Source organism: Limulus polyphemus, unplaced genomic scaffold (assembly GCF_000517525.1).
Source record: "Limulus polyphemus unplaced genomic scaffold, Limulus_polyphemus-2.1.2 Scaffold705, whole genome shotgun sequence".
NCBI lineage: Eukaryota > Metazoa > Arthropoda > Merostomata > Xiphosura > Limulidae > Limulus > Limulus polyphemus.
The window spans coordinates 182,939-195,347 of record NW_013666315.1 but is presented as its reverse complement, the minus strand read 5'-3'; the positions used below and the strand labels follow the sequence as shown (position 1 = coordinate 195,347).

The window sequence follows — 12,409 nt, the reverse complement described above, 5'->3', positions numbered from 1 at the left end:
TAAGTTCAACCGTTTGGTTTCCTATAGCGAACAAAATAAACAAATAAACAAACTTCCTCTTTTATATATATAGATGAATATAAAGTAGATATCTTACTTGAAGATTGTTTGTGTAATAAGACCCCAGGATACTGAAGTTCAAATTTTGCTTTTAAGTTTGTTCGTAAAACAGAGACAGGAGAGTGTTCAAATTTATAATACTGTTTTTGAATTTTTATGGGTTTGAATGCTTCAGAGGTTAAGTACTGTAGAAGTAGTTTTAACCAGTGTTGTAACCAGGAAAAATTTACTTTAAAGCAGGAGAATAAGAGAAGAAAAAAAAATGTTGTCTTAAATAGAATAAATGATGTGGTAAATCTTGAACTTTTATGTGCATATATTTAAACATTCCATCTTCTACAGGTGGTAAATGGTTTTGTTCAGTTTCGATTTGACTTTGGCAGTGGAGAAGGTTTGATTCGAATAGAAAATATAGAAGTGAATGATGGATTGTGGCATGAAATAAAAGTAGACCGCCGTGACAACATAGCCGAAATAGTTGTTGATAGACAGTATCGAATAACAGGGAAGGCTCCTGGTGTTCATGAACTTCTAAACTTAGAGGGAAATGATGTTTTCTTTGGAGCAGAAGTACATAGAACAGCTTTGGATGATGTGAGAATGGGATTCATTGGATGTATGGATGACATTCATGTAGCAGGAGTCTTACTTCCTTTACATTCAGCAGTGAGCAATTCTATTGCCATTTTACGAAGGTAGGGCTAATTTATAATAGATGTATATGCACAACTGAAGAAAGCTAAAATGTAATAATTAATTACTAGGTAATTTGGACGATTATATATATTAACTAAAAAGTAGCACCTGTTAGAATCAGGTAATCTCTGAAGTTGGATGATTCTTGCCCAAACATTTAATCTAGAAACTTACATTCAATTCAGTAAAGCGTGAGAAAACTTGAAAAACCATTAGTATATTATGTTCCTGTAGTATGAAGAAATTATTGATAGAAAATAAAAATCAAGTGAAATATATAAAAACATTCTAACTCCTTAAAACTTGCTTGTTATCACCAAGTGGTCTGTTAGAATGCTTTTTAGTGTTAAAAACTAAAAGCTTTATAATTATAATGATGCATTTTTTATTACTACTTTTTCTATTTTGGGTTAAACTGATTACAAAAAATAGATATTATAATTTCAATCACTGTGCGAGTTCAGTGGTTCCTAATGAGGGAGATTTCAGATGGTCTATAAGATGATTGAAAAAAAAAGTTTTAAAACATAGCTGATGAAGTATATTGTTTTGCATATAATTTTATTAATTGGTCCATAAATTTTGGAATTTTAACTAGCTTGTACTCAGTTGGAAAAAGGTTGGGAGCCCTCTATCTTAGTAGACATTTATTTTAAAAAAATTAAAATTTATATCCTCTAAGTTTCCCTATAAGCATACAGTGTTGTGGCCCATTTTTCACATCAAAAATAATTCTGAATAATATTTTAACATAGATAACCTAATGCATCTTCTAGGTTTGTTCGGGTGGATTTCTTTTGTCGAGCTCTGGTTGACCCAGGAGTTTGTGGAAGTCAGCCTTGCCTTAATGGTGGAACATGTAAGGATTTGGGAGACATTTTCTCTTGTCATTGCCCGCATCGATTCTCTGGTTCTCACTGTGAGTTTGACAGTAACCCTTGTGCCTCAAATCCTTGTCTGTACGGTGGGACTTGCTACAATGAAAACAATAACTTTCATTGTCAGTGTGCACCAGGTCTCACTGGCAAGCGATGTAGTTATGGACGATATTGTAATCCTAATCCTTGCCAAAATGGTGGCATATGTGAGGAAGGAGTTTCTGGACCTATTTGTAAGTGTCATGGTTTCCATGGCAAGTTTTGTCAATTTGATATTGATGAATGTCAGGCTAACCCTTGTGCTGCAGGTTCCACATGTATCAACTTTCGAGGAAGCTTCCAGTGCCATTGCCAACTGAATATGACAGGACTTCTGTGTACAGAATCTCGCTATACCACTTCAGTCACATCTACGAACATAAATATCACACATGAAGAAATCATTGGTATTGTTGTAGTAATTGCTTTCATAGTTATTGCAGTCCTGATATTTGTCTGTTGTTGTCGTTTCTATCAGTGGAAACGGCATCACAGGCCTCAGAACAATAGCCTGCAGGAAGATTCAGCTAATGAAATAATGCTGAAGAATGCAGTGGGAAAGGACAACTTTAATAGAATGAGTAAAGTAAGCAACTTAGAAGTAACACCTTTCATTAGACCCATGGTCCCTCCTCGACCAGTTTCATACACCCCCAGCACCCAGGAGTCTCTGAGTGTTATTAACAATTTTGAAACAGTTCACAGCTATGGAAGTGCTGCTGATGATCTTGAGAGCATTCCATGTTATAGCCATGAATATTTGCAGAACATCAACAAACCAGTGATTAGTGTAGCACCTACTCTTTCTCCTCCACCACCATCCAATTCTGCATCTGATTTGGATTCAGTTATTAAAGAAGGTTGGGAACATGAGAGTCAAAATTCTATAGAAAAAATATGTGAAAACAAGATCCAGAATGGTAGGTACAATATTATAATAGTTATTCATGTTTTTAATACTGTAAAAATATATGTACACGGGTTAGAATTTTTATTATTATACAAATAATTATATAACGAAATTTGTTGTTGTGAATTTAAATAAGATTTAGTTATTTTGCTACTTACAATATAGAATTATCAAAGAAAACAATCATATTGAAATAAAAAGGTTTGCATGAAGTTTGTTTTATTTTCAAGTGTTATGCAATAGCATAAATAGTTACTAGACTAGAAACCAGGAATTTAGTATTTGCATGTAGCCCAGCAGTAGGGAGTTCAAATACTTGGTTTTGTCTTTCACTTCAATAGACCTTAAATGTCGAAAAGTGGTGGATCTTTCCCCACTTTCTGTGATAGTTCCAATCCTACCATCTAGAGGCCCTTCCAGTTTTGGTTTGTCTTCGGAATTGAGTTCAATAGATGATTTTTTAGGTAAGTGTAATGTTACACCTTATAAAATTTCTTAGTTTTGAGGGCTTCATGATCCTAGGTGGTATTACAGAAAAACATGTTTGTTATAACTATTAAATTTTAATTTTTGAATTGCTTTACACAGTTTATCTCCTTGTTCTAAAAGTGTGTTAGGTGTGGGCTGATAAAGGTTAAATTTGTATTATTATGGAATTGACTTTCCTTGCTAAAGTTTTTGATAGTATGAGGAGATAATATTGTAAATTAGAGAATTTGTTTTTCCATTTGCAATCTACATCATTTTATCTTGTGTGGTACTTAATATCTACCAGAAATTAAGTTATGAAACACTTAGAATTGCTAATGAGTACTTTTATTCATCCTGAAGTTTTTCCTATACATGTGTATTCTTCTAATTTAGTTAAAGATCACTATTAATATCACGAAAATAATAAACACAGTTTGAATGACAAGACAATTCTTTCCAACTTCAACTGTGGCTTCTTGAGAGTCTCTGGTAATGATTCTGAATGGACATGGCTTATCAATACACCACTATTCTTAAACAGACACTAGGAACTATCTTTAAACATGTGCTCTTTCATTCTCTCCATTAAGTGGCATGATGTACTGCCCATCTAAGTCAAGTTACACATGGCACATTAAAATTTGTAAACAATGCAATATTTTAGTAATATTTCTGTAATCTGTTTTCTGATATGAAAGCTATGCTATCCTAAGTATGGTAACACAAGCATTAATAGTAGTATTTTTGGGGGGGTTTGGGGGAGCCACTTAAGAAAGTAGTATTTCTAGCATTTCTTTCACTTGGAAGATCGTTTGTTTCAGAATTTTTGATGCAAAGCTGCATGAATGGTTATTTGTGCATAGTTGTCCCTCATTTCAAGTTATAGAACTATAGATAGGTAGTTATCCAATGTTGGGCTACCCTTGCCTGACCAAATAGTGGGATTTGACTGTCACTTATATAGTGTATCCATGGCCCATAAGGGTGAAGCATACTTTTTCAGAAACGGGCCACAAACCTCAAATCCTTGAATTCACAGTCCGAGCATGCTAACCACAAGATCATGTCCAGCCTTTTATCTGACATAGCTGCTTATGAAAATGTTAAATAGACTGAGACAGTTCATTAGCACAATGTATAAGATGAACCTTATAATGAACAATTATAAGGTTATCTATATAACAGTACAGTCCCTTATATCTAAGTTTAAGATACTTATTGTAATTAAACATTCCATTTATCCATGTAGTCAAAGTACCCAAGAGTGGTAATGTAAAATACATTTCTTCTTCCACATTAAACTTAATACTATTTTGACACTAATTCATATATTCAGTTAAATAAACTGTTCTTTTTTTTGTAGTTAAATATAGCTCAAATATCAACATTTTAACTTACTATTGTTGGTTACTTTGATTACAGGGATAAATGTTTAGTTACAACATGTATTTTAAACTTATTTACAAAGTATTGTGTTGTAATGGACTGAACAAAATGTTACTATAACCAGGGTACAAAGAAAAACAATTTATCAAAATACAACAATGCAAGTCTAAAATAAAACTTTCAAACAACTAGAATACAAATTTTATCACTTCCAAAAAAACAATTAATAAACCCGTGCTTGGCTATGACTAGGTACAAATGTTAATAAACAATATAACACAAATTTCAATAATTATCAAAAGAATTAGAAAAAAGAACCAGAAGAAGAAAAAAACCTAATTCACCAGCAATCAACAAAATGTTTCAAAAGTAAACCACTTCTCAATATCGAGCAATAATTAAAATAAGTTTTTCTAACTATATTTTGTGAACTAACTCATTAAGTACAAGGGGTTGATAAAGGCATTTAAATAAAAATGCCATAAGTTAATTTTGTCAGGGATACTGCCCAGAATTAATTGTGGGGATGAAATTATAAGTAGGTCATTAGAGCTAAATGCTAGGCTTAGGTTAGTATGTAAGGATGAGCAAATTGGCTGGTTGGATTTGTGGCATCAGTTCAGTGGAAGAAAGGAGCTTTTTGGAATGGATGGTTTACATTTAAATAGAGTAGGGGCTAGCTTGTTTGCTAAGGTTATTAACTTAGCTTTAGGGGAAGTTTTAAACTAGGACTAGACAGTGGTGAGGGCCAGGAAAAACTAAATGCAAAAAGAATAAGAGGCAGAGAAAAGTTTAGCATAGGAAAGAAGTATAAAAGTACTTATAAGGATAGGCTTAATTGTTACTATTGTAATACTAAAAGTATAAGAAATAAAATAGATGACTTTAGAGCACTGGTAGGAATGGAGGATTATGATATAATGAGAATAACTGAAACATGGTTAAACATAGATGATTTTGATGACAGAAATTACTTTTAAATACAGGGTTACAGGCTACTTAATAGGGATAAAATATTAAAGAGGGGGGGAAAGTGGCTTTTTATGTAAAATGTGAATTTCATCCTGTTGAAGTTGAGGATGTCAAAGATAATAGCAAGGAGATTGAATCCATTTGGTTTTCTATTATTGGATATAAAGGGAAAAGGCTTTTAGTGGGAATTTGTTACAGACCACCAGATGATACTGATGAAGTAATGAGATTAAGATTTCAGCTGTTAATGAAGCCATAGTTATGGGTGATTTTAATTTTAGGCATACAGATTGGGAAATTCTAGAGTCAAACCATGGGTGAGAAAGGTTTTTGGAAACTGTTCAAGATGGCTTTCTTCACCAGTTAATCAAGGAACCTACTAGAAACTGCTATTTTAGATTTATTGTTAACTTCAAATACAGAAATGATTGAGAGGGTGGAAATTGGGGAACATCTGGGTGCAAGTGATCATTTCTCTATTAGGTTCGATGTTTTGCTGCATATGGAGATAAGGAATAATAATATTTTGGTTACAAATTTCAAAAAACAAATTTTGAAGGGATGCGACAAGAATTATCTGTTGTGACTTGGGCAGTTGAATTTTTTGGAGACACTGATCAGATGTGGAAAATTTTCAATGATAAATTTTACATATTCAAAATAAACATATTCCTTATAGAAAAAAAGTAGCTGCAAGTAAAAAACCAGATTGCCTAACAAAGAGTTTAAGACATAAAATTAAAGAAAAGCATAATAAATTTAAGAAATTTAAATTGACCAGTATGACAGAAGATTATAGAAGATCAAGAAAGTTGGTGAAACAGGAAATTCATATCTTAAGTTTATCTTAAAACATTTTGACAAAAAAAATTAAATGCCAAAACTACAAATGTTAGTACCAAATCCGGTCTCATCTGTTCTACATTAATTAATAACTCACTGAGTTTGTTAAATGCTGTTTTTTGATACAGCATGATTGTAAATAATGGCTGGAGACGGCTTAAATGGGTAATGAAGAAAAACTTTAATACAAGTTTAACATGACAGCAAATGTACAACGTTTCGACAAGGTTTTGTCATCATCAGGTACTTCGACAAAACCTTGTCGAAACGTTATACATTTGCTGTCATGTTAAACTTGTATTAAAGTTTTTCTTCATTACCCATTTAAGCCGTCTCCAGCCATTATTAGTCTCAAAGTGGGTTCCTCGTCATCGAATATGATTGTAAATATTTTATGGTTATTAACTACAGTGAAATTAGAGAACTGCCAGTATGGAAGAAGGTATAGTTATGCCATTTGGAAGCTCTCACTTTATAATTGAGGGGAAAATGCTTTCTGATGGAATGTATTGATAATTCTTTGTTTATTGTTAGTCATTTGAACCACTTACTTAAATAAATGAAAATTTCTAAAGCTGTACTTATTGTATGAGGCTGCATAACTTTAAATGTGCTATTCTACAAAATACTGAAACTACAATACACATTTGAAAATGGAAGATAAAGCAGATGAACTAGAATGTAATTATGTCCTTCAAGATATTTAACTGGTGTGTTGTTATTGTTAAATATTATAGAAATCAGTATTTAAAGAAAGGTATGTAGATATCAAGAACTAAAACTTCAGAGGTTAGAACTTAATTTAAAAAAGCTTATTAACCTACTACTACTACTAATGATAATGAGTCAGTTATTACCTGGTTACTTATGCTTTTTGTATTAGTTGCTTATGGTGTTTCTCACACCTCCAAATTCTTTTGGAGGTGTGTATCAGGAGTAGTGCTTGTGTCCTAGTCCGGACACTGGGGATTCTAATCCACAACCTGAAGATTGCGGTCAAGCACCCTAACCACCTGGCCATGCCGGGCACATGCTTTTTGTTAGATCTTCTGGCCTTCTCTAAAACCAAGAATAAGTTTGAAGTATTTAAGTTAATTAGTTTTATTAATTTAAATCTTTAATCTGTATTAAAATATCATTAGAACTAACTAAGTTTAATTGTAATTTTGATATTTAATCCTCTAAAAGTAATAATTATGGTTACTCTTGGATTAAGCATTACCATTTGTAATTATGTAATTACTTAGTACAGTATTTACATTTATGTGATACCTGTGATCTATGAAATAGTTTAAAATAATAAGATTATTATAAATTGCAACAGGATTATAATATTGTGTGTGTGTGTGTGTGTATATATATATATATATATAAGAAATTCCTTGTAAATTTATCCAATTCAAAGATACTCAAGTCTTGGAATCTACAATATTTGGATTATTCTATGTATTTTCTTATTCATTGATCATGGGTGGGAATTTTTAGTTTTTCTATCATTTTTGTTTGCTTGTTCTTGGTGGCATTGTATCTTTTTTTTTTGTACTGTTACTACTAACTAGCTCTTTCCTTCTCATTTTACCTTTAATCCAGACCAGCCAAAGGAGAGAAAACCTAAGGATTCTAAAGAAGGTAGAGGTTTTTTTTAAAAACATCTAATTCTGAATGATGATATACTGCAAGTCTAATTCTCTGTTATGTGTTATAACATAGTTTTCATCTAAAACAATAGGCCTATATTTCACCTTCTATGTGAGTGTAGGGTGAAACTGAGTTAAGTGAAAAATCTACCAGTGATCATTTTGAGTTATTTTGAGAGATGACTTTCCAAAATATACATGACATTAGTTGCTTAAAGGGCATAACAGTACTTAGTGAACTAAGTAAGGTTGGTTTAGCCTGCACAAGCTCCAGTTCATTCTAGAATTCAGTTAAATGATTAAATTACGAAAACACACAGAATGGAAAAATTTTGAATGTGAATTGTAAAGAATCTTGCATAACAATTTGCCAATCTGTGTAAACTTTAAGTATAAATCAGAAACAGAAATTTTGGGATGAAGGATTTCCTCCAAGAATGTTCAGGGATTGAGAGCTCTCTTCATTTGCCCCAGAGGTTTATTTGAGAGATATAAGGGTAGGGTAGGTAGTTGGCAGTACGAGGATAGAGTTTACACTGTTAGGTAGAGAGGTGGGGAGTGTCAATAAGACTAAAGAGAAACTAGAGAGCAAAGTGCAAAAGATAAGGAAGGGGAGAAAACTGAGGTTCACTGTTGGAATAGATTTTTCAATCTTGGTAAGGAAACCCTTTTCACGGCTTGGGAGGTTTTGTTGTCTTCTTTGTAGATTAAGGTTTCTTTATTGTGGAGGATCTTTATCTGTGATGTGAAACTTGATGATTTTAGCTTTCCAGACCATCGGTGATATCCCTATCTGCAATAGCAGTTTTTAGTTTGATGAACACAAGTTCATTAAAAGTTATTTTAGATAACAAAATGATATTATTATCCAGTAAATCTGAAAAACATGGCTTATATTTGATTTTATTATTAAAACTTAGGCTTCTGTATTTAAACTAGCTAATGACAATAATCATAACAATTGCATTTAATAAAAATTTGCCAGTACATGGAGTCTTGATATGAGTATCAAGATGTATTGTAATGGTCTAAAATGAACAGGTCACAACAACAAACATACAATTTATTCACAATAACAACATTTAAAAATAAATTGAACACAGTTAATAAAAAAATGCTTGGCCAGGACTTCACACCAATATTAATAAATCAATAACAATGGAACCAGGAAAAAGAACCAGAAAGAAATACCTAGTTCCAAAGAAAAAACAATTACAGTATTTAAACAATACCTTTCAGTATCAATAACAATAATGAGTGACAAACAGCAATAACTATACCCTTCCATAAGTATCTCAGGACTCTCTCTCAGTGAAGCTTTTGGCAGGGTATTTATTCACAGAGTAGGTCATGAGAGTACATATTCTTCTGTTACATTAACAGTATCTGTATATTACTGCTAGGGAAGCTGGTATCAGTTTCATCATACACATGTTATATATTTACTCAAAATACAAATGATTATGTAGAAGATGAGTTAGCATTTTAATGCAAATAAAAATTCATAGATAAACTAAATGACAGAAGGAAATAATAAATGATCACAACCATAATCATAACGAAAGAAAAAATTGGAATTTGCTATCTCACAGTATGATATTTTCAGGTAAAACTGATTTGCTATATATATGTGATATTCGACTAGGAAATGTTACAAAGAAAGTCTGAATTTCTCCAAGACTACTTTTGTGCAAAGAAAGAGACTGGACACAAGTTTTACGTAATAATACAAGACAACAGTGTGTGTGTGTGTGTTAGCACAAAGGATGTTTGCCTTTACTAGATAACTGTGTAAGTTGAAAAACTGCCAAGTTGGTAAATACTCCAAAACTTGCATTCTGTCTCAGTCTGAGAGAGCATCACTTTATATAATTCTGTTTTATCATACCTTTTTTTTCTAAATGAATATTGCTACCTACATAACTAGTCATCCGCATCAGAAAATAAGGAAGGTTGTATAACCTCGACATATCACCTAACCTATCACTGCATGGAGAAAACAGCAATCTTCTTTCATATACAAGATGCAGCTTGACAGCTATGTCTGCTTCCTGTGGGCAGACCATGAGTTATCTCAGTGGGATGACACAAAACAATAAGTAGCTAGAGATATAGCAACTTGTTGACTTTCTTTACCACATGAGTAGCTAGATATATAACAACTTGATGACTTTTTTTACCACATAAGTAACTAGATATAACAACTTGATGACTTTCTTTACAACATGTTATGTGAAAATTGCAAAATTCTACATCAAAAGAAGAAGGTAGAAAATACGTTATCTGCCTGCATACCAAAGAGGGAAGTAACATTGTACATCAAAGAGTTTTCAACCACTATGAGAAACAGGGACATAGCTATACAATTACTAAATGTTACGATATATATATATATATATATGTATAACCTAATATATCATTTGAACTACCACTGGAGAAACTAGCTTCAGTGAGTAAAGGACAACACACAACTTCTGATCACTCATTCCTAATTATAAAAGCAATAAGGTGAGTGGTATTTAACCCTCAAATTACTGACTAGATTTTTTCCTATTATTTGATTGTGAGCTCCATACTTATTGCACCATATTGAGCATTTTATAGGTTTGCATGTTACAAAATATAGGTTAGAGAACTGACCCAAAAATTGGGTACATTTACTAATTTTCTGTGTAAAATACGGAGTAAACCCTTGAAACAATTAATGTGGATTACCATATATACCTGTGTAGAAGTCTAACATTTATACAATGGTTTTTGCTCAACAACTTTTTCCCTTGACTTGTATGTAGGGTACAAAATCCATGAAATTTTTTTTATTAAACTTTTTTTTAATTTTAAGTCAAAGTGCCCTGAGGCTGTCTAAGTAATTCTATGTTTACCATAACACAACCTATGAATATTTCCTTTGGTTGGTTGGAGAAAGGAATAATTTTTTTAAAAGTCCAAAATCCATAATTTAATTTTTTCCCTTTCTTTAAAACATAACAAAGGAGAGTTTAGGAGTGGAGCCCTAGGTGAGTCTATATATATTCTCAAAATGAAACAAATATGGTAGACTTAAGCTGAATGAAAGTATGCAGAAGTAACCACGATTTTTGGGGGAATAAATGTAACCAAAATTAAAATAAAAAATTTATTCAATAGCCATGGTTTACCTTTAAACTATCCCCTCGACTTATACATGGGGTATCTGTAAAGTGCCTCTGTTTCTTACTTAAATGTAGTTCTCGACCTATACACGAGTATATACAGCAATATGTACAGTATTGATGGTATCTGTGTTTAAACTTTTTGTGTGTGTGTGTGTGTGACTGTTATATTATTGAGAACTTTGTAATCAACAAAGTAATGGACCCATCATAATTCTGGGGTTAATATGCTTGAAATAAATAAAAGGAATTTCTACAACAGTGTTTCCAAGTATTATGTTATATTCCTATTAATAGCATAATATTATTCTGTCAAATTTTCAATGCTTTCAGAGGTGGTGCTCTTTGTTATTTCCAAAACATAAGCAACAAAATGTAAAATGTTTATATATGAGAAAACAGTTTGTTCTTATTTGACCAACTTGCACATGTATGCTCAATATTTTTATTTATTAACATGGAATGAGGACGAATTATTGCTCACCTTTTTCTATTAATTCCATTCTATAAACCCACAAATCATGAAACTTCTCTTCAAAGATTAACAAGTCCTACCCTACAATCTTTTTTTTAATGTATGTTTTAAAATGGATCCAATATCAATTGCTATACAACTGACACTTTATTGAATAAGAAAAAACCCATTAAGTCTCCTGTATTTCACCTTTATATGTGTGGATGAGATCAGCAGTCTTGGTCCATGAAATTAAAACCCACACAGACATAGAATCTGTATTAGTGAGTCTTAGGATGTTTTCCCAGAAATTGGTGTCTATTTACCTATTTCAAGTCTTCATTTCAGTAAAAATGAAGTCTTGCAATTTTGTTCGTACCAAGTTGACAATTTCAGACTTTGTTTACATTAGCAATATTATGATTAGTAACTTTAAAGAGTAGGATGACAGTTATAATTTATTACTACTAATCAAAATATTTTGAACATTAATTAGTAAGGTGTTTTATATGAAGTAAGCATATAAGTAAATATTCTCCAGGGCCTTTATTTTATGTTGAACCTGATCCACTATTAATTACTCTGTACTTCCTTTTACTGAAACCAGATCTTACATGTGTCACATTGTGAGATGTCTTGCCATGCATATATAGGTTTCAATGTTGAAGATTAGCTATTATTCTGAGAAAGCACATGTGAAGTTATATGTTATCGACATCAACAAAATAAAAAAAAAGGTAATATAAGGTGTGTCCAAAAAAGGATTAAGCATGTGACTTAAAGGACATTAGTTGGTTAGGCCACATATTTTATTGTACCCAACATCATGCGAAAAGTTGAACAAAAAATGTGGCCTGGCTGACTAATGAATGAATATTTGCTGTAAAATTATTATCAATGCTATAAGTGTA

The 12,409-nt window shown here is 32.0% G+C and overlaps 1 protein-coding gene across 1 annotated transcript in view; it reads left to right on the top strand.

Annotated features, from left to right (window-relative positions):
- LOC106460087 (fat-like cadherin-related tumor suppressor homolog) overlaps positions 1-12,409 on the top strand; it is a 79,527-nt gene that overhangs the window by 53,358 nt on the left and 13,760 nt on the right. Inside the window, exons 27-31 of the mRNA XM_022386704.1 lie at positions 403-755; positions 1,533-2,593; positions 2,925-3,047; positions 7,846-7,884; positions 10,886-10,909. Of these exons, the coding sequence (XP_022242412.1) occupies positions 403-755; positions 1,533-2,593; positions 2,925-3,047; positions 7,846-7,884; positions 10,886-10,909 (1,600 nt within the window). The remainder of the gene's footprint in view (positions 1-402; positions 756-1,532; positions 2,594-2,924; positions 3,048-7,845; positions 7,885-10,885; positions 10,910-12,409) is intronic.